This window comes from Nelusetta ayraudi, unplaced genomic scaffold, assembly GCF_046127955.1.
Source record: "Nelusetta ayraudi isolate G7.1 ecotype Tasmania unplaced genomic scaffold, CSIRO-AGI_Nayr_v1 ptg000048l, whole genome shotgun sequence".
Taxonomy (NCBI): domain Eukaryota; kingdom Metazoa; phylum Chordata; class Actinopteri; order Tetraodontiformes; family Monacanthidae; genus Nelusetta; species Nelusetta ayraudi.
This window is the reverse complement of record NW_027466098.1, coordinates 6,199,296-6,222,277: the sequence shown is the minus strand read 5'-3', so window position 1 is coordinate 6,222,277 and position 22,982 is coordinate 6,199,296. Positions and strand designations below refer to the sequence as shown.

At 44.3% G+C, this 22,982-nt stretch overlaps 1 protein-coding gene across 1 annotated transcript in view; it reads left to right on the top strand.

The window, feature by feature from the left end:
* Positions 1-22,982, top strand: part of sorl1 (sortilin-related receptor, L(DLR class) A repeats containing) — a 76,855-nt gene that overhangs the window by 7,858 nt on the left and 46,015 nt on the right. Inside the window, exons 2-6 of the mRNA XM_076035892.1 lie at positions 7,294-7,410; positions 8,063-8,191; positions 12,766-12,927; positions 13,368-13,435; positions 19,595-19,775. Of these exons, the coding sequence (XP_075892007.1) occupies positions 7,294-7,410; positions 8,063-8,191; positions 12,766-12,927; positions 13,368-13,435; positions 19,595-19,775 (657 nt within the window). The remainder of the gene's footprint in view (positions 1-7,293; positions 7,411-8,062; positions 8,192-12,765; positions 12,928-13,367; positions 13,436-19,594; positions 19,776-22,982) is intronic.

Sequence of the window (22,982 nt, the reverse complement as noted above, 5' to 3'; positions counted from 1 at the left end):
AGTGACCCGTCCTGAAAGGAGCTTATTTTTGCACTCAGCGATTCACTGGCCGGATTTGCAGAGCCCCCCTGTCTGTTCTGTTAGGTGTGACGAGTATTTTTTTATTTTTTATTTTTTGCACAAGATGGCGTTTTGGCGAGACAGAATGCATTATGCATGTGTTGCGTGAGAGGGACTGACAAAACTGTGGCGCCGCGCACTGGCCTCGTTGGCTCTCTTCGATTTGGCTCTAGCGCTAGCAAGGGCGCCCACCTCTCTTTTTCCCCAAGTGGCCACATAGCTGTCCTGGAGATTGATGGAAGGGCGCAGATAAGGAACAGCCTCCTGCCATTTCGAAAGTCATCTACGGTCCACCGGCCACGTTGCAGAGCAGTTTGTAGTTTGCAGTTTTGGAGAGGTTGGCACTGGGCAGATTTCAAATTCCTGCCAGCCTGAGGTCTACATTATTTAAGATGAGATGTGATAAGAATATATATATATTTTTTTTGACGTTTCTCTCCCGTCTATGTATTCGCACGGCTCTCCCACGTTTCCTAAACCAGTGTCCTACATTAAGAGAGGGGCATATGCTCGGATGTGAACGCGCTTCAGCTCTTCCTCAGATCATCAGCGTATTTATAACTAATGGTGATGATGTGAAACAGGGTGACACATATAGTGGTGCAGTGGTTAGCACAGTCAACTCACATCAAAGGGAGTTTAGCATGTTCTCCCTGTGTGCGTGGGTTCTCTCTGAGTGCTCCGGCTCCCTCCTGGAGTTCAGAAACATGCTGGTGAGGCCAGTTGGGAACTCTAAACTTGGCTGTAGGTGTGTATGTGCAAATGGGTGCAATAAACTGGTGATTTTGTCCTCCCAGATGCGGTAAGAGTGAATTGCTTCGTCCTGACCCTCCGGCGAGCACTTCTTAATCCAACCCTCACACTTCTAGACCGACACAAGGGATATTCAACAAATGAACCGGGCGATTTTTATTGTCATGAAGGTGCAAAATGTCAAAAATACAGTTGGAATCTTCACTGTGACTGACTGACTGACTGGCAGTTGCGTTATTAGCCTACTTCTTCAAGCATGAAGTGGCGGCTTTCGGTTTTGGCGTGTGGGTGCCGTGTCCCTTTTGTGTTTTCACTCTCAAGCTGCTGTAGGCATCGGCGCTTTTGCTTCCTGTGGTGGAATTTTAATTGAACTGTGTGTTTTTCCTCCTGGGTAAACAGCAGCGCTCCTCAGAAGTCACATAACCAGACCAACCAGGTATCTTTTCACGTTGCGTCTGTCAGTGAACTTCTGCTCTCACGGTTGCTTAAATGCTGGTTTGAAAACGGGCACAGTATGTACAATTTCAAATGGCTCAGAGTGGAATAAAAATGAGAACTAAGCAACTCTTTTTTCCTGTTTGCTAATAATAAACATTCCCAGTGTATTTGCTTCGGGCAGGTGCACTTGCACCACCATGTATCTATATTAGTCCAAAACACCAGCTCTGGTGTGTGTAATTTTACCATTAGGTGAAGCTAAATGTTACACAGTGGACCATTTTTTACCACTATTAATGAAGAATACGTTTACAAGTCCAGATTTTCAAGAGAGAGCAACCATCTGGTTGATCGTGATCTTGATGTTAACGTGTCCTGTAAAAGTCTGCTGCAGTCTTCTTGAAGGTGGCGTCATGTCGGTTTTCCCCTAAGAAAACCTCTGTCCACACCTCCAATTCTATTTGAAAATGGAAAAGAAGTCAGTGATCTTTTATGGTTTTGATATCCTTTGCTGGCGGCAATAATTTGTGAACGACTTTTAGTGTCTTGCTCAAGCTTTTTTTTTTTTTAATGAAAAACTGCAACCTGGCATATTGTCTTTCACCTCACCAGCCATCATAATTCTCTTCATTCAGCCGTGCCTGCCGGTCTGCAGCGCCGTCACCGAGGCCCTAAAACGCCGAGATTTACTGCAGAGGCACCTCGTCCTGAGCGACAGTCCAGACCTTTTTTTTTTTTTTTTTTCCCAAAACGCTCCTGGGGGAAGCGCTGTGTGGAAGACGGAGTGAAAGAAGAGCGAGTTGTTTATCAGCGTGGCCGGTTTCCGTGACTGTGGTGCATAATCATCCCTTTGTTGGACGTTACGCGAGGCAAAGGTCAAACTTGGTGTCTTTGTGGTGACTTCCAGCCTTGTCCTGCTTGCAGGATGGCCTCTGCTGTTTTTCATTTTTTTTTTTCTCTCTCTCTCGCTGGGGCTTTAGCGAGTGTGATAACGCGAGTCATTATTATCTCTTTTTTCAGTCGCATTTCACCGATGGCCGATTCTCTCCAAGAGCTATTTTACGATCAAGCGCGGCAACTTTCCAGAAGCACCCACCACCTTCGCTGCAACGTGATGTGCCGCTGCAGACCTGCCTTGTTCATTCTTGAGGCCTCAGTGGGCGGTGATATTCACGTCTCTGCTTTTTTTTTTCTTCTGCCGTAACATCTACCGGGCCCTGTTGTTGCTAAAACTTCACCGTTTGCTGCTCGGGTCAGTTTCTAATGTGTGTGACTTTTGTGGCAGTATTCGATCCACAGAAGTGGGGGGAAAAAAAGGCATTCATCTTAAATATCTTTTGTGCTTTGATCGGTGTGGCTGCAACAGACACAAACCAAGGAATTTTTTGTTTCTAAGAAAAGCAAAAACGAAACAAAATTCTTGTACTCGCCCTGGATGTGTGACAAGCGCCATTATCTTGCTGAAACATCCGTCTGGACGGAACAGCGTACGTGCAGAAGGGAGCATCCGGGGTCCTGTGGGTGACTGGAATAAAAGAAATTGCCTTTGGAGACCAAAGTGATTGTAGTGCGTGGGGGTGTCCAAAAAAAACTTTAATCCCACCAATTCACGATAACCACGCACTCAAGTTCCAGCTGCATGTAAACAAACGGGCCAATACTTTTGAACGCGGCTCCTGGCTGGTGGCTTTGCTGGAGCAAGCAGATGTATTGGCTGAAAAACCACAGTGCAGATTCTGCTCTTTCCAGTGATGGTGATATGTTGTTTTTCTTCTGACGTGTGATTACCTTTTGTAGCCACCGTAGGGCTTCCAGCGTGTTTGGCAGCCGCGCGAGATTCCCTCTCTGTCTATGAAACTCCAGAACGGTTCCGTGAATTAGTAAACCTCAGGTGGATTAGGGAATGTCAACAGAACCCACGTCGATGTGGCGGCGCGCAGTGCAAAGTTTCACCTCGGGATGAACTGTCCCTGCAAACGGCCCGAACAAACGGCCTGGCCATGCTAGCTAGCTCGCTCTGCCAAAAGCTGGTTCTCAGAGTGTGTTCTGTTTCTCTCCGGCTCCTGTTGCAAACATTTTGGCAGCGCGCGTGGCTCGGTGTCGCGGGTAGTGGAAGCCGCCGCCGCCGCGCGTCAGAATTGGGTCACATCTCGCGTCTGATCGCAACTGACAGGGCTGGAAAAGACGTTTCTTGTGTTACACCGCAGCGTGAAAAGGAAAGCCTTTGAAGCGAAGAAAAGAAAAGAAAAAAAAACGACAGAGGCTGGGGATGGGAGGAGGAGGGGGGGGGGGTGCTCTCTCAGTAGGCTACTCCCCCCCCCGCCCACCCACCCCCCAGACGCATCAATAAAAGATCAGGCAGGAGAGGCGGCGGGGATGGCGAGGCCGCGACAACGGGGAAGATGAAATGGTCTATTTCTTTCTATTGATCTACGTGCCTTTTAGGAAGGGTGCGTGGGGGATGGGGAGGGGGATGGGGAGTAGTGCTGCAGCCGGTCACTGCATTACGGGGGAAAACACAACACGCTGCGACCCAGCACCTTGGCAGCTGTCGAACGTCCAGGTGAAAAGAGACAGAGGGTTGAAGTGCGTCTTCCTAACAGACCTCCAGTATGAAGCGACTCTTAAAGCCTTTGTTCATTCCTACGTCAAGTATGTTTTAGCCATTTGTCTCTGCGTTGTTCCACACATTGATTTTATTGATCGATTAAACCTTCACTCGTCCCCGAAGGGAGATTCAGGCGTTAATGCAGCAGCAGTTTACAGTCCAGAAAAAGACGGAAGGAAGTCGAAAACAGTAGCAGTATGTTAAAAACAGATCACATTGAGACAATAGAGGGTTTGAGGCAATACTTAAGTATCTCAAATAAACCCTAATACGTGGTGTGGTGATGCCTCAGTGTGCAATGCAGCATAGTGAAGTGCACAGGTAAGGGATCCGAGTGCAAATGAGCAACGGGCTGCCACCATAGCGACGCTGTGAATAATGGCCCTGCGGGCGCAGACGTAGACCCATCCCACACGCAGGTCTGTCTGTGAAGGTCTGGAAGAGATTGGCGGCAAATAGAAAACTGAGACGAACCTCAAGTTATTGTTTGTTCTGCTAATGCACTTATTACAATTCGGGGAAACCACTCGCGATTTATTATTGCTTGACTGCCGTTGGTTACAATGCCAGTCCCAGTACACTCACGCAAACACTTTAATTTATCCTGTTTGACTGGACCTCATTAAAAAAATGCATAGGAATCAATAAATACTTTTGGAAAGCCGTTTTGCAAAATTTCTCTCTCAGCCAGTCAGCCTTGATATTTATTGACCTGACTTCGTAACTTAAGAAAAGATGTGCTTTGATGTTCTCCTTTTTTTGAAGAAAAACAAAACAACATAATATGACAAATAATGTCAACATTTATAATATTGTGCATACTTCTGCAACTAACAAGGTGTTGTGTTCATCTTTTTCAAATCTGTTCTAGTTTTTTCTGCTATGGAAGTTCTGTGGTGAAAATCAGAAACTGACTCCTACACGATGTGTTTTTTTCTTGTCTCTGTGATGGCGTTAAAATGAAATTCTCCTCACCTTGGCGTTAACCATGGAAATTGAAAATTGGTCAAAAAGAGGAGCTTTAGTATCCCACTCACAGAAACTTGAACCCGATTCTCATAGGTACTCATCATTTCCTGCCAGTTTGTGTTGATTTGGTGCATCTCAATGAGGAAAACTGCTGAAAACACATCAGAGCATCTCAGAGCCAGCAGATTAGCTTGAAAAGAAAATTTCAGTCAAAGGTGCAGCAGAGCAGGTTTTACTTTACTCTAGTGTTCGTGTTCGTCAGCCAAGAATGAAATTTTACACGCTTGACATTGCAGTTCAAGTTGAGTTGAGTAGGAATCATCCTGCACTGCAAAAAAAGGTCAAACCCTTTCATTGTTTCCTCCTGCGAAACGGGTACAATATGTGACTTCTTTTAAAGTTGAAAGTTGAAAGAAGTTCCAAATTCTCTGGCCTATCTGGCTTATTTGCACCAAAATGTTCTCTAAATAATCTCAAATTTTGGCTGCAGTTCAGTTCCAGAAACATAGCAGAGTGTGGTTGAAAAATGAGATATCTCCTGCCTCTTGCTGTGTTTTGGAACTGGTCAGTGTGAATGTTGGTTACAGGACAGGAAACGAAAACGCGCAAAAAATAAATAAATAAAAAAAATAAAATTCAAGCTCGGGAGCCATTATTTTGAAATTGACGCCTTCTATCTTAATCTCTGCTTTCAGACGTAAATATATAATATAAATGCATAAATGGTCGACACATAAATTCAACAGGTTCATTATCTATTTCTGACACACGTAAACATCTACAAAATATGCACCTATATGTGTATTGTAAGAGTGTGTTGTGCCATTTATTTACTAACATTTGAATCTGTATTAGTGAACTATTAGTACACTTGTCTGTGAAAGCTCTGAATCTTCACTGATGCAAATTCATTTTCATTAAAACTATGTTTTTAATTCCCCTGAACGAGTTGATAGCAGCGGTAAATTCAACAGTCCAAACCTTCTCAAAATGCTTTTCTTTTTAAATACACACACTTTCCGTTCAGTATATTTGAAACAATGAAGAAACAAGAGACATTAAGAAATACAGATCAAAAAACCAAGTATTTGTTTGCGCGTTTTGCAACATCATTTAAATCAGTCAGTCTACCGAGGAATGCTGAAGTGTGCACTTCCTCATTGTGTGGCTTTTCAGGCCCAGTTATGGTCGGATAGTTTAGCTTCACTTGCTTCCTTCATTCCTTCAGTCTGACAGTGAATGATGTCGGAACAAGATCTCCCGTGTGTCACAAGTTACAGAAACAACATCAGCGTCTGCGTGTCCGATCCTTAAGCTTGAGATTTCCTGCCATGATTCCACTGCTGCCAGATGCAGGCCTTATTCTCGTCAGAGCCAGTAGAAAAAAAACAGCACCCAGATCTGATAGCAGTGAGTGATTGTATTCATCACAGGTTTCATGTTAGCGCAGAGCATACGGTACATTCAATATCTCAATCAAAGGGTTTTGGCAGATTACTGCCCTCAGCGTGGCAAGGAAGGTGCGGTCAGCTTTCCCAGGTTCACCCCGCACTCCGACAAAACGGAGCCCTGCCCTACATACGCGGCTGCGTTGACACAGATACACCTTTTTATTTTTCAAAGGGTTGCTGCAGGTAGCAGGTTGAGAACGGCAAACGGAGATATTCATTCAGCGGCAGCAGGAAACATTTAAAGACGCCTACAGATGTACAATAGTGGGAAATCGCCAAAAAAAACCCAAAAATAGCTGCGTCTGCTACCAGGCAACAGTGATGTTATTTACAGGTACTACCCAGAAAATTAGAATATCCTGAAAAGGTTGTTGTATTTCTGCAATTCAACTTAAAAGGTGAATTTGACATATTATATAAAGGAATAATATGCAAATCAATATATTTCAAGCTTTTATTTCTTTGGATTTTGCTGATCAGTTCTTGCAGCTTAAAACCCCCCCTCAAATTTTACAATGATTTTCTGAGTTTGTGGGTTTGTGGTTTTAATAAGCTGAAAATCTTTATGAGCAAAGTTACAACAAGGAACTGCTTGAGATGTCAATTTGCGTGGAATGGCTCAATAAAATTTGTTGGTTTCATCTTTTATGTTAAATTGCCAAAATAAAACTACTTTTATTTGATATTCTAATTTTTCGGGAACTCAGGTGAAACATTTTACCACCCCTGAGAAGCAGAAATTGTCATGCAAAAAGGTATTTGCAATTTTATGGAATGGTATGAATTGTTTTAATAACTAAATTTCAGACAGTTGCATTGGCAGTGGCGGTGATTGTTGATTGAAAGAAGTGTATCAACGTTTGTGTGTGTGTGTGTGGAGTGCCCTGCAATGGGAAATTCTCTCTGAAGAGGAGGTACATTTTTGATGAGCCTGAAGAGACATTCTGTGTCCTGCTTGCCTTTTTCACCCGAAGTGCAGCTCTGGTGTGCTCAAGCTCTTGTGTCGCCCTGCAGGCCAACCTGAACGACTCCCACAACCAGATGGTGGTCCACTGGGCCGGAGAGAAGAGCAACGTCATTGTAGCGTTGGCACGAGACAGCGCCGGATCGTCGGGCCCTAAGACCAGCTCTGTAAGTAGACCTCCACTGGAAGCTGCGCATCCCCCGCATGCTGGCTAGGGCTCAGCTCGTCTCAGCTGCTTATTGGTTTAATCCAGTTTTGATATATTCAAATAAGTGCTTCAGTTGTGCAGCTTGCGTCCACCTTTTGGTAACTGAAGACGACAAGCAGACGTACACTTGAAGTGCTTTACTAGTAGTTTGCTGTACAATGTGTTTCATGTTAAAATGTTGCGTGGGTCACATAAGCTGAGTGTTCACTATGGAAGAGTTTATTCGACCACCCTTTTCCCATTAAACGTATTGTATTTGTAATTCTGACTGGAAAAATCACCTCAAAGTTTTAGCACGGATGGGAGGAAATTGTTTCCATCATTTTTCTAATGTACAGTAAATTTCTTCTTGATGTGCATTAACAAGTTTAACGTACAGTAAATATTAATAATAAGTATCTATGCCTGGCATTCGGTCCAGTCAGTCCTCAAATAAATCGACACAGAAACTGACCTAAACTGGTGGATCTGCGCCCTTGTGGGTCGCAGGTCGGATCTCAGGTGGCCAGGATCAGCAGGGCTTTGACGACCTTTAATCCGCGCAACTCTTTAATTGAGAGCCATATCGACTTGCTTGCACCCAGCTGTCGTTTCCTCCCCTCCGCTTCCAGGTGTACATTTCCTACGACTACGGGACCACTTTCACGCTCGTCTCCGAAAAGTTTCAGCTCTTGGGGGCCAAGGACGGCAGCAAGCAGGTCATCTCTCAGTTCTACCACAGCCCTGCAGACAACCGGAGGGTGAGTCCTGTGAAATGTCTGGAACAAACCCAGGTCCGGCAATATGGCCGTAGTGTTGTTTTTTTGCTTTATACAAATCAGCTAAGTGCTGATGCAAAGTGAGATTAATATCCACTGAAGAACAATAGTCGAGTCGTGTGGAATCATTGGCTGTCAGGGACGTACTAAAAAATAATTTAAAGCATGACTTGTTTGTTCCTGGAGGAGTCATCTGCCACCTATTTAAACACATCTCATCTTTGTGTCACGCAATAATGTTGTTTCTATGCCTTATAAATTGTTTGACATTGGAAAAAAAAATCCCTGGACTTTTTATTCACAGTCGAAAAGCCTTTTTTTAAACTTCAAATCTAATTTGAAATAATCACTTGACAATGCAACTCCTCCCGTACACACAGGCGATGTTTAGAAATCCTTGTAAAATATTTGAACCGGGTGGAAGTAATCGGAGGAGTTGCCTTATTTGAAATAAAGTGGAAAACTAAAAGGCTTTGAGAAAATAGAGCATGAATACCAGACATGATGAAGGATGCAGAGGCTGGAGCTGCCAGGCAGGCAGGAGGTCTGGAGGAAGAACAGAGGGGAGATTTATAGATGTAGTGAAAGAGGTCATGGAGTTACAGTAGTTGGTGTGAGTGAGGAGGAAGCTGTCTTTGTGTTTTTGTATCCTAAAAAAAACCCACCTTCTGCCGAAATGTTCTGCAACAAGTAGGGCTGCACGACATTAGGAAAACATGCGCTATGCGATAATGCTGTTGTGTGTTGCGATATGACATATGATAAATACAAGAATATAACAATACAACAACAGAACAAATACTTAAGTATGCAGTGTTCATGTCTTTCTGCTTTGGATTTGCTGGTAACATAGACTGCAGACAATGAGTAGCCTATGCAGACACTGAAAAAAACTATATCCATTGTTTCCTTTCCAACAATATGTTTTTGTTGACAGAACTGCACCTGGCAATCGGCTGCTATATTGACACTGTACCAACTTAAGTGCACAGCAACACAATGTCTCACTTAAACAGGGTATTTCAATTTAAAAAAAATGATGTTACTCAAAAACATGGATAGCAGAAACATCCCCCACTACCTGTATTGTTGAAAAAAACGAAGTAAGTAAAATCATTTAAATAACTTAAATCTTAAATAAAGATGAACAGAAGAATTTAAATTCACCTGCAGTGTCTCACATTGCAAATGTTTCGCATGTTCGATGCCAACAAGTCGTTGGGGTATGGGGAGGAAGGGAGGGGGCAGGTTGAGTAATCGGTTTCCTTACCCAACAGCTGTTACGCCGCCGTCACACACATAAACAACACGTTAGTGGCGATTTCAATGAAAGCTAAGAAAACATTATAACCGAGGGAAACCAGTTGTCTCAGGCAGCCCAAATCAAAATGTTGGATGCTGGATGCTGCCTTTATTTACCCGAAGAAAGCCGTGCTAGCTGTGAGTCTCGGTAGCTCACAGTTATCAGTTGACAGCTACTGATTTTTTTTTATTTGGGTGAAATGAGGTCTCGCGCGACGAAAATTTGCGTAATACCAATTTTTTTTATTTTTTTTTTAAGGTCACTCATACGTAGTGCTCACCGCTCACGTACAAGAGTATATTCGCTGTGGTAGATGTGGGCATCGACAGTAAAACCGCCAGTAATATGTTGTGTGTGTCTCTGAATTTCTGACGAAACCGCTGACGGTGACGAAGCACATTTGCAGCGGTTCGGTGAAGAAACCCGTTAAATTGAAGACCAGTACAGATATAACACCATTGTTGTATCGCGCTGCAGATCCTCTTCCCCCACATTTTCCTCGCATTTGTCGCTTCCGCCATGACCACGCCCCCCCTCACTCGCTCCACATGGTTTGCGACCTCAACCGAAAATCAGTTACTTGGAGGCGGGCATCTAACACAGTAAGGCTCAATCTGATTGGCCAAATTTCTTTACATGCTGCGCATGGATGAACACACTGTTTATCGCAGTGTTCACGATATGTCTATCGCAACACGTTGATATCGCGATAACGATAAATGTATGATGTATTGTGCAGCCCTAGCAACACGTTTGAGACGCACATTTAAAAGCTGTTTTCTGCCAGGTTGGCTCAGTAAATAAAAATAAAAATGTTGTTGTTTCCGCTTGTCATGCGTAATTTAATGAGTGATTGCCTGCCCCAAGCAGCGGGAGAAACGCGTCCGTGAACATGAAAGCTCTCAGCCTGTCTGCGGCTGAGGCGGGCGGAATCACAGGGCTGGAAGAGTGTCACTGGGGGTCATTTCTGTGGCTCAGGCGGGTCCACAGAGATGGAAGCGTAGCGAGGGTGAGTGGGAGAACATGACAGAGATGAATCATGGGTGGCGGACTAATAAAGGCAAGGTAGAGGGAGAGGCGAGGGTCCTCTCTGGTTCTCAGGAAGCAGCTGGAACCACAGTACCGAGTGAGCAGAGAGTCAGTCTGAATGCAGGCGGAAAGAAAACTTCCACTTTGATTAACAATGTCAATCAGCGCGAGCTTTTATTTTCTGCTCAGCCTGCCTAAAAGAAGTACCTTTTTTTTTTTGCTGCCTTCCACCTCCCTGCCCCCCATTAAAAAATACACTGCACAGATGGAATACCTGAACTTGTTTTTTAGGCTGCTTCCTGCCTGTCGTCTAGGTCGACTTGAGAAACCTGTCCAGAAATACGTCTGGCTGGTAAATGCGAAGCACACACGCAGCAAAGCCTGTTGAGGTTTTCTCGAGGATTTTCTGAAACGTTAAGAGAAGAAGGCAGCCAAAGGACGACGGGAAAATCTATGACGTCATCGGATGTAATTGGGCAATGTTAACAAGTAGTTTGAATATGAAATCTATATGATGGAGAAAGGATTAACATCATAGAGGAACAAAAAGTGGGTGAAAAGTATCCTGAGCGTGTCCCTTTTTCTTTTCCTTCTAAGCCTTAACAGTAAAAAAAAAAAAAAAAGAAAAAAAAATCCCCAAATAACTTGATTAATAACGTTTTAGCGAGACTACGGCTGTATTGACTAGTGCTGTAAAAGTGTCAGAATATCAATTGTAATCAACAGACTGGGTTTTATTGGTCCTCCTCCTCCTCATGCCCGGCCCTTGAGTGGTGAGGAGGGGCTCTGCTGCATTGCAGGCTGACCGGCCTGAGTGCTTTCAGGCTGCGTTGTTGTGATAGCCGCTGCGGCACATTAAGGACGCGCATTGCTGACATGCTTTTTACATGACTGTCGAAGCTAGCACGAACTGACGTCAACACCAACCGCCTGCCACTTATACAATAAGTCCGCAGCGAGCGGCCCTGAAATGCTTCCAGAGTTGGTTGTCTTCCCCCCTGCTTGCTTTGTCTAGTCAGAAGTGACATTTTAAACTAGTCGTGTGTGTGTGTGTGTGTGTGTGTGTGTGTGTGTGTGTGTGTGTACACGTGTGTTTTAAAGGTTAGCGCGTGAAATTTGTCCTCGGCATTTGACCCATTATCCCCTGAGACGGTGTCACATTTGGGAATCATCGGGTGATCTAACCTTCCGAGTGCACCCCTTGAGGCCAAGCACAGAGGCGGTGGACACTTTACCAGTAGGCCACTGGATGCAGAATATGCATTTATCTCAATGTAAATGTACAGAAAATTTGATGAAATGAAGAAATGGGAAGGAAGCGCAACCATTTTTACACACCTGAACCCGTGCTGTTGGTGGTTCTTTCTTTGCGACAGTGTCACATCCCTTCATTATCTACCAAAAGCCAACTCTTGATTCGCATGTGCGTATGTGGGGGGTAGGTTGAGTGGTCACCCGCATCTCACAGGGTTAACTACCGCGTTCTATGTCCAAACGAGCAGCGTGTTTACTCTCACTATTCAGCCGTGAAATCAAAAATGCTAACAAATAAACACGTTCATATGATTGGGATTACACTGAAAGTACAAAGCTGGTCAACGTTTTTTTCGGACGTGGAAAAGGTGTCGCAATGGTGATGAAGGAACCACTTGCAGACATGGCTGGTTTGTCCCCCAGTTCACAGCTTAAATCAGTTTATATGAGCTAACTGTTTAAAAGCGGTAAAACACTTGCAGCAGCATCTCAACGATGATTCAATCATTTTTTCCGTCTGAAACTCCCTTTCACACTCGAACAGGTTGGTCTCCCGGTGGGAGTAAAAGAGGAAAGCACCGCCCTGCACCAGTAATTGGGCTGTGACCTTTCGTCGGCAGCACTGCGCTTACGTATCACTGAAATTCTAGGTTCGAGTTTCTCGGTTGGAGTCACGCTGGGCTCTGCTTGCACAGAACTAATTGGTCATTAGACGTATACTGAGGCCAAAGTTAGAAAGAGGAAAAAAAACAAAAGGGCCGTTGAGAGTGAACAGTGGCAGAGCCAGACTTTGTGGTGTTTGGTGTTGTTGGGTAACATCTCAAGTGCTAACGAAGCACTTCGATGCAAAGTTTTTTTTTGGTTGTTGTTGTCTCAGTTTGTCTTTTCTTTTGCATGTATGTCACCAAAAGGCATTTGATAAACTTCCTTTTTCCATTGCGCGCTAAATGGGTTCCTTCTTGTTTCTCAGTATCTCTTCGTGGACTCCACCAACAACTATCTGTGGAACACCTTTGACTTCTGCAAGAGCGTCCAGGGCTTCTCCCTGCCCTTCAAGCCGACTGACCTGCTGCTCCACAGCAGGAGGTCCAACCTGGTGCTCGGCTACGACGGCTCGCATCCAAACAAACAGGTAGAGGCCGGACCTGCGCAGCAATTCCCACAGAAACGACTGATTGAATGGTTTGATTTGATCCTATGCGACTAATGTTCTTGCTCACTGCATCACTTGTATAGCAGCGGGCTCTATATTGATGCACAACTATATGAAGCATGTCTAGACACTGAATGACAAGGTGGTTTTGTTCCTATTCAATTTTAATCAGTTTACATGAAAAAAGCAGGTACTTGCAGCACTTCTGGTTCCCCCAATGTACTTCTGCCAGTTGACACAACACTTTTGTTTTTTGGTTCCCTTTCTTCAGCTCATGTACAACGGAGCCGAAACGGCTCCTGAGCGTTTTCAACCATGTGCACTAAATTAAGGGAATACGCTTGACCTACATTTTTTTTTTTAGAATTCACCCACTCTCTTTCTCCTCTCCTCACGCCGCCTCTCCTCCCCCGGTGAAGCTGTGGAAATCAGACGACTTTGGGGAGTCATGGGTGCTGGTCCAGGAGCACGTGAAGACCTACTTTTGGTAAGACGAGCCATGTTTCGGCACGAGCAGAGTGGGGGCGGAGGGGAAGAAGAAGTACAACCTTCAACACGTCATAAGCAAACTTTGTTCATATAAATCTCAGGAATGTAACCACAGCAGTGACCTACTGTCACTACACGTTGGAGACAGTTTAAAGAACTGCATTTAATCCCAGAGGTTCAATTCATTATGAGCTTTCATGCATCATTAGCGGCGCAAAGCGGGCATTTTGCGACCTAAACTATTCACTCCTTACCTATTTTTATTTCCAGCTCTATGATTGCTGCTACTTGTAAATTCAGCTTTCTTTGACCACAATGTCATTCAAGGCCGCTTTCTCTTCATCTTCCCTTGACGTCTTAGACAGACATGGTTTAAACAAATTACCGTGCAAAGAGACTGTGTTTATCTCTTGGGAGGGAAAAGTAAACGGGTGAACGGGTTCATTATTAGAAGAACAGGAGCACACGTGACAGTTGAAGTGGTTCATGTTTGCTTCCACTTTGTTGGTTCATTCGTGTGTGTGCGCGCTTCGCTCTGGAGGGGATTCCATTAGCGTTATGTGGTACATGAAGCAAGCCGGCTTGTTCGGGGAGTTCGTCAATGAAGATGGCTGGATCTTCTATTTTCTAGTCAAGTCGACAAGTCAAAAATAATATCTCGCTGCGACCTCCTCCTGCTCAGTTCAGAAGAATAAGAATACAAACACAATATGTTTTCATTACACTTTCCAGAATAAGGGTTAAACAGAAGCACGTGTTCCCCCACACAGCTCGGTCAACAAAGTTTCCAAATTTTCGAAGTTGCTTGATATTAGATATTAAACAAACTGTGTTTCGCTCAAAGCCCGATCCAGCTCCCAGAGACCTCGATCAGAACTTGGCTACGGACATCAAAGTTGATCCAGATTATCTTAGATCACCTCGCAGATGTGCTGGCCAAAATTCACTGATGATTTTACTTTGAAGGTTCTTTACAGAGCCTAACATAAGGAAGTAGTGAGAAACTGTGTAAAAAATTCTGTGGCCAACCTGAAATCTCACGCTTTTTCTCTGCGAAAAAAGACATGCAGTGAAGAAGCACCAGAAGGAATCAGGTGTAGCACAGACATTTATTTAATAGAGACGATCCTTGGTGAGGGGATTTGTCATTCTTGGCAATTCTAAACCTGACACACGTTGTGTGTAATTAGCTGTGACATTTAAAATACTCACGCTGCAGGTTTTTACTATGATACGTCTCGCCTAATTTGCTCTACAATGCAGTGATTGAGCATGGACACAGTGTGAGATTTGGTCGCTAGTATTTCCCTGGTGGACACGCCTGGTATTGCAGTTTCATGGCGACTCCCCCAACCATTGACACAATTGGGAAACTGTAGAAAGGACAATTCAAATTACAAGCAACAGTATCAGTTTTATTAAGGTCGACAGATATACAACTTTTAGGCTTAAAGATTTCAATGTATCAAACGTTTGACAGTTGGAGTGTTTAAACAATAAAGAAAGCTTGTCACTTTTGAAAAAAGTAAGCGTGACTGACTTCCCAGACACAAATCAAACTAATAATTACACAATGAAGTCACTCATTCAATTCCTTTCTGTAAAATTTCAGCACTAGCTTTCATCTATATTTTTTTAAATAGTACACTTTGTTACAATTACATTTCTTAAATCTTAATACAATCTGTCCTCACACAAAAGTAAAAAGACTTAATGGCAGTTTTTTGTTTTTTGTTTTTTTAAATGCTGACTGCTTTTTGGTCCTGAATGTGCTTTCAGCTGCCAAAAGAGGTGCATTAACTAATTGCGTCTGAATTGTTTCCCTTCTCAAAACACCAAGTGACTCACTGCAGCCATCTGAGGTGGCTCACATCCGCCTGAGCCCCGGTGAGGTCAGCTGAACACGTCACTGCCAGCAGAATGAAACTGCAAATTATTTCAGGACAAAAGCACCTCAATTAAGGGCTGATCCTAAACTGCTGTGGCTCCATCCAGTTTGGGCTTAATCCTGTTTGTTCTGGATTCAGCACGAGGCGCTACTGTTGTTCCGCAGATCGGTCTTAAGGCGTCCGACGCCAAAAAAGCCTGGAGCAGGCCTGTCTGTCTGTTGTTCAAAAAAAAAAAACAGTGCCCACACGCACACACCAACACACGCACACACCCACACACACACACCAACACACACACACACGCACGCACGCACGCACACACGCACACACACACACACACACACACCTAATCCCCTGATCTGACTGCTAGGGGACGGGCTGAGGGGTAAAACCCTCTGTGTGCACACTAAGAACTCCAATCCCATTTTCCATATGGATTACAAACAATGATACGATCTTTAATTCAGACAGACTGGATGAGCCTGAATGCACTGACGGAAAGGTCAACGAGGATACAAATGTGGGGGAAAGTGTCATGGTGAAAAAAAGAAAGTGTGCCTCGACATGTTTGTACCAAATGACCGGGGGGGGGGGGGGAAAGAAGATAATCTGGTAATAAAATCCATCCTGGAAGTTGCTGTTCTGTGGGAAACCGGAATTACTTGTTGCACTGGAATAGAATAGAGGAGCCAAACAGCTGAGAAGTGTTTATTAGTCTGTTGACATTGTTATGCCTGCGATGAGCTGGCGACTTGTACAGGGTGTCACCCTGCCTTCGCCCTATGACAGCTGGGATAGGCTCCAGCAGACCCCCGTGACCCTGAGCTCGGGACTAAGCGGGTATGGAAAATGAATGAATGAATGAATGAATGAATGACAGTTATGTTGATGTTGTTATAATTTGATGGGAATCAGCATTGTTTGTCTGTGTCGCTGTAACATACTGTACTGCTAAATCTTACATAATGGTCCCCGGTGCTTTTAAGAGATTATTGAGAAAAAGAAATGGAAAAATAGCAGAAGTCCAAATATTGAGCTTCTCTTTCTGAGTGACGAGGACGGATAGGATCAGGAATGATCCCCAGTGGGACAGCCAGAGTGTGTTAGCGTGTTAGCATGTTTTCGGAACGTTGCCAGATAGACCGAGATGGTTTTGGACATGTACAGAGGAGGGACGGTGAATATACTTCCGTAGAAGGATGCTGAGGTTGGAAGTGGCCGGCAGGAGGTCTACAGACAGAGCGGAAGAGCAAAGAGGAGATTTAAGGATGTAGTAAGCTAGTTAGCGATAGAAGGGGGTTCAGAGGACAGGGTTAGACGGAGGCAGAGGATTGGCGTTGAGGAAAAGAAGGCTCTACCATTTTGATATTTTATCACAATAGAGCTAATAGCCTCATTTGCATCGAATGCTATAAATGAGACTGCTTACGCGTACAGTCAAGATTCTTTAACGTCAAAGTAGCTTGTTGAAATAGCCTAGACGCTGACTGCCGTAACGTCAAATTCAATCCAATTTCATTCAGCGCCTCGAAATTAATCGAACAGATTTTAATTGCATTTTAAAAATTACCCAACCAAAACCTCTGTTTGAGGTTTATTGTCATTGATCTTACAGTCGCAGCCGCCTCGGAAGGGTGGGGGCGGGGTTTGAGCCGCGACTGTCAGCAGTTTAGAGAAATCATTTACAGGAAGCCTCATTGTTATTATTGTTATTAGCAATCTGTAATAACCAGATAACAAAGAGCTGGCAGAAAAAAAATGAGAAGCTGCCTTTAAATGGAGAAGCGGCATTTAGGAAGTGGTCAGAAGCGGCAGAGATGAAAAAAAAAACCCCAAAAAAAACCGCACAAGCCCTGACTGTGAATAGCCTTGAACGCTCTCCCAGGCCAGACAGTGTCCACCAGTTCAGCAGGGACCCATGAAAGAAAGGCGGCGAGGCTGAAACACTGCACTCTCTGTTTGGCTCTAGAGTCTCTGGGGGGGGAGACACACTGATTCAGAAGGCAGACCGTAGGACCCAGTCAGCCTCCTCCATTCAGTCTCAACGAGTGTGTGTGTGTGTGTGTGTGTGTGTGTGTGTGTGTGTGTGTGTGTGTGTGTGTGTGTGTGTGTGTGTGTGTGTGTGTGTGTGTGTGTGTGTGTGTGTGTGTGAGAGAGTGCGTGGCACAGTTTCAGAACTCTCACATCCAAGTCTGGTGGCTACATATAGTTTGGCAAAATCACACACATACAGATATTTTTTAGATCTGTATCTACTGACAGTTGCTATTTTGTCATGACATTTATGTCAAGTGAATACATTTTTATCCTTTTTTCTTGTTGTAGCAAAAGTTGCACCTGGATATTTTGTCTGCGTAAAGGCCAAAGATAAAAAGTGCAACTGTTTAAAATGCTGTAGCAGCCTCCCGAGGCAAAAATAAGAGTTTCTCTGAAAAAAAATGTTGCTTCCTCTGCCAATAAATGGGTTTGTAATGAAGGCATATGGAGAAAAAATGTTGTCCATTTCGACAACTCGGTTACTGTAGGTGTTTAACGCCTCAACTGTGAGAGACGGGCAGAGTGCGTGGGGACGTGTGAGGTGAGGGAGTCAACCGCTAAGATGTCACTTTCTTAAGAACTGCACTCACACACGCACAGTGAAGTCACGGCTCGCTTCAGAGGTTATGCAACCTCTGCTCCTGCAGAGGCAGTTTGTTTTCTGTTAGCTAATTATAGCCGTGTTCGAAATGTTTGAAACGCTTCATTGATAGTCTGATTGTGTGTTTAGAAGTACTGCAGCCTGCCAGAAATAAAACCCAGGTGATGGGCGACGAGAACCATAAATGGATCCAGCTCAAGGTGTGCAGCCATCGAGCGCTTTCGCTCGCGTCACTGCGGGGGTGAAACAGATCGCGTTAGCGTCGAAGCTCGACAGCAACTGTGCCGACTTCCTCCGTTGTGTTACCTGCTTCCTGATGTTGCTCACTGCTGTGGAAGTTTACCATCTACAGACAAACAGCTCCACCACAAACCTCTTTAATATTGGCTGTTTAAAAAAGGAGTGCTGCAGAAACAGGAGCATCTTTTTCGCATTTTACTGAGGCTTTTACACAGTTGTGTGTTGAATACTAGCTTAACTTGAAGGTTAATGGAGCAGTCTCACATGAGCGAATGGGAGTGCTGTCATCCTGAATAATACCTGACTGATCATTGATCATGGGGAAACTGATTGTTCGATCTGTAGCTGCTCGCAAAACAGTTTTTAAACTGTGTCACATTGTGCCTGCCAATCATATCGACTGGCATGCGGACACCGACGTGAACGTGGCAAAATGTGAAACTCAACGTGACACGACGGTCCTGTTATATTAATTACATGAGACCCTGTTGGTTATCATGCGGCGCTGCCAGGATTTGGTGTGAAAAAGCATTTGGAGATACATCATCGTCATACATCATGATGTATGGTTGATGGACTCTTGTCCAAAATACTTTGTACTACCACTACTGACACCCAGCAGTCAGGGATGAAAAATAGCTTCTCTGTCGTTTTCCTAAACCATGAGAGATTCGCAGATACAGTATGTTTTACTGCTTACCGTCAAAACGAAACTAAAAAAGGAAGAAGCAAACCCGGATCTCTTTAAAGCTGGAAACAAAATGACCGAGTCAAAGAATGATTGTGATTATTCAAGTGTATTTTTTTTTATTTTGTAATGCAATTAAAGTGCAAACACAGTGTTGATTTTTGCTTCAAGCAAAGCTCTGTTTTGAATTGATCACACCAGCCTTTTATCAACTGAAATATTGCTGTGGAGAGACAAAAGAAAACTGCTACACAATACAACACAGTTGAAACGTGATTCATGCAAATCACATTATGGAACTGACCCCAACCTTCGCCTAAAATCACACGGCTTTGGTTGAAAAGCGTGAATGCTATTTATAGCGGAGGAACAAGGTGATCTCAGTATAAGTATTACTCAGAAAAAGTGAGAGGCAGACCCATAAAAGTGAGGCTGGAAAGGATTTTCCTTCAAAATATGCGTCAAGCAGAGGAGGAAGTCCTAAAACTTTAATGTCGCCCTTTAAAAGAAGTTTCTAAAAATATAATGTCTGATTGAAAGTAGTGGGTTTTTTTATGATTTAGCTGGAACTTCGACCGGCCGTGCTAACAGCGTGTGCAGAGATATACGTGCACTGTTTTGGGAAGACCAAAATCCCCAAAGCATTTTTTTTTTTTTTTTTTTTTTTTTTTTTAATTTTATGTCTCCTTTCTTTCCTCCTAGGGGTGTGGAGCCCTACGACATGCCCACGACAGTGCTGGTCCAGCGAAGCGAACCCCAGGGTTCCTCCACCATCCTCACCAGCACCGACTTCTTCCAGAGCGAGCGCAACCGCAGGGTGATCCTGGAGCAGGTGGACAGCTTCCAGCTCCGGGAAAAGTACATGTTTGCCACCACCACGCGGGTAAGGGCGCTGCGGGTGGAGCCGGCTTTTCTCCGAACGTGTCTACTGTATATAACTTGATAAGGTGATGTTTCTGATTGTGTGGCTCCGCGGCTGGACTGACTTGACTCCTCTCGACCTGTGGTTGTGATGTTCCTGTGTTGTTGATAATAACTGAAACCCAACTAGTCGGTCGACGGTCACCAAAGTTTGTATTTTGGATTGTGGTTGAAAGAGTTTTGCACTGACTGGCCACTTTATTTGGCACAATGTTCAATATCCTGTTAAGGTAATCATCCAATGACATGGCAGGAGGTCAACATATTTGGGTATGTACGAGAGGAGGAGTGTTGGATCGCAGTATTTTCTCGTGTCGCTCTGCCGATCCGCGTGTTCGTTGAATGAAGAATTTAAGGAGAAGAATGCCAATTAAAATATGTCTTTAGTAAACAAATCAATTCAGGATACAAATATACAGAGCTCTGGGCCGAGTACAAAACCCTAACAACAACGGTGTTTTGCCAGGGCATGAAGTCTGACTGCTATCTGTCCCTCGACCCAGTCCTTTTGTACATAAAGAAAGCATGCAAATGCTCTCCGATGTTGTCCTCCTCTCACTGGCTGCCTGGTCTCCAGACAACCAACCTCATTGGATGTTGAGGCAGCCTTTGTTCCAAGTCTCTGATTGCTGATAATGAGAAGAAACAAGTCCTTATTTGGCAGGGAGCCAAATGATCCATCCCTTCTTCCGGTGTGACCTGTTGAAACAATTTGCTGCAAGACAAGCCTGAGGTCAAAAGTTCCATCCCAATGCCTACGATGGGTCGTGAGTTCCCCACCCTGTGACTGAATGGGTTGTAAACTTTATGGCAGTCGCAAAGCCAGTTGCTTCAGATGTCCAGTCTCTGGTCACCCAGGGTCACCGTTCATGATTGGCAAATAATTATCAAAGTACTACATAAAGTACCATTCATTCATTCATTCATTCATTCATTTTTCCCTTTAACTAACACTAATAATTACATTACATTATAATAAACACATGATATATTTGCTAAAATAATAACTCACAATGTTCTGATGCATTCAGCTAAATTTTTGATTCCAACAGGGGACTCAAGCAAACATCAGAATGACTTTGAAGTGACTTTGGCTGTTGGTGTCCGACAGGCTGGTCTGAGTTTTATCCGCTGGGGTTTTCACACTGGCTCCATCATCTTAAGATACATTAAGAAAATATCCAGTGAGATCCACTTTCCTCGGTGTACAAGGCGTCTCTGAGAGTGGTGAGAATACCATCACAAGACAACGCAACCCCTGGATGCCCATTTCAAATAATTTTTCCTTGCCGGGTGACGTTCAGCAGCTTAACGCTCAAGATATCAACAGATGCATCCAGGTCTTCCGGCGCTGTCTGGTCCACTCTGATTTGGAACTCTGCCACAGATGAATGCTGAATAAATTAAGTTGTGTAACGCAACCGGGCTAAATGGATCGGCCCGTTTATTTTATTGATGACTCACACTGAGGGGGAGCGAGGCTTTAAAAAAAAATGTATCTGCCTTTTTAATTTTCGCCAGCAGCCCCTTTTTTGCCGGGAATGTTTAAGGCCCACTCTGCGTGACGCGATTGTGCGAATGCGTAGCTTGGCTGCCGTGACAAATCGGCTTGGCTGCCCCTCCAGGGGGTTATTGAGGGACAGAGACGGGCGGCGAGCAGACGAGAGCGGCCGGGCTCGAAAAACACGGATCATGTTACACTCACACTTGCAGACAGGCAATCCGAGCCTGTGTGTGACAACGTTCTGTAGTCGCGAGAACGTCATTTGCTCCTGTTTAGAAAGCAAACATGTGAAACACAGTGGAGATCCTATTCATGTAGGTGATACCTACATTGTGTGTAGGTATCACACAATTATCCATTATTTGTGTCTTTTTGTGATGACAGGGGACAATGGTGGCCATAAGCCTTCAGACCTTTTTGTGTTTTGGCGTCTTGTGTTTTTATATTTGTGTGTTTTTCATCCGCTGCAAAAACTAGAGGCGGTTGTGCCAGTGTGTAAATCCCAGTAGATAATTAGTTAGTAGACATCTCACATTCAATGTCACTTTCTTTCCTCCTTTGCATTTCTCCACCATTATGATGCTCAGTTTGAACTTGAACCAGCTATTAACCATAACTATGTAACTAGTTATTGTCTTAAAGGTGCTGACAGCTGACGTTTTCTTTCACATTCCTAACAGTATTTTCGTTTTACTGGCATGTCAATGCATCAAGTACGAAAAATGACAACTTGCACATATCTAGATGGGCTGGCTTGTTTCATGCTACCGCGCCGCAAGGAGTTGTTCGCATGTCTACTTCCGGAGTCGACCTGATTGTCACAGTAACGCCTCTGCAGACTTTAAAAGAAATATGTCCGAGGTGTCACTGCACGAGTAGCTAGTAGCCGTGGCCAATCACAAGGGAGCCGGCTGTTCCAAGGCAGAGCCACAGATGGAGCAGGTAGGGGGAGGGGCTAAGAGAGCCAGAACAGCCTCTTCAGACTGAGTGTTTTGTAAGACCTGTACAGCTCAAACTAGTAGTTTATGACCAAACAAACCTAGTTTATTGTTGGAGGTAGACCGACCTCCAAAATAAAGTTATCAGCTCTGGAAATTGGTCGTAATAGGGCCCCTTTAAAGGTTACGTGTGTAATATTTGGAGATTTTGAGATGAAACGGCGACATCAAGTGGTTACGTTTTAGATTGCAGCGTTCTTTTACTCACCCTCCCACTCCCGAGCCTGCCACTGAACTACGGTGGCCTGTGCACACAAGCCAGTGTATTAAGCTTTTACCAATAAAAAATTGTAAATCAGGCTAAATGTTCACACTCTGGACCTTTAAGTTGAGCAGTGTACCTAACAAAGTGTCTGTTTATTTCAAGAGATTGGACGATTTTAGTTGAAATGATGCTTGCGCTCAGCAAAGTTTGATTTCCCAGCTAGCTGACCCCACTCTCGAAAGTACAGGAACGTCATTTAAATGCTCGCAGGCTGTAAATCGTACGCGGTGACTTCTGTCGCTACACTTGCACTGACTCGCATTGTGGCACGGCGCAGTTCCCGCCACGCAGCCAACAGCCGCTTTCCCGCCTCAGCATAATGCGCCTGGTGTAGCAGACGCAAGATCAATATTTGGCAGGCGGTGGCGTGAAACGCTGTATGTTTGTCTCCAGTGCTCTCAA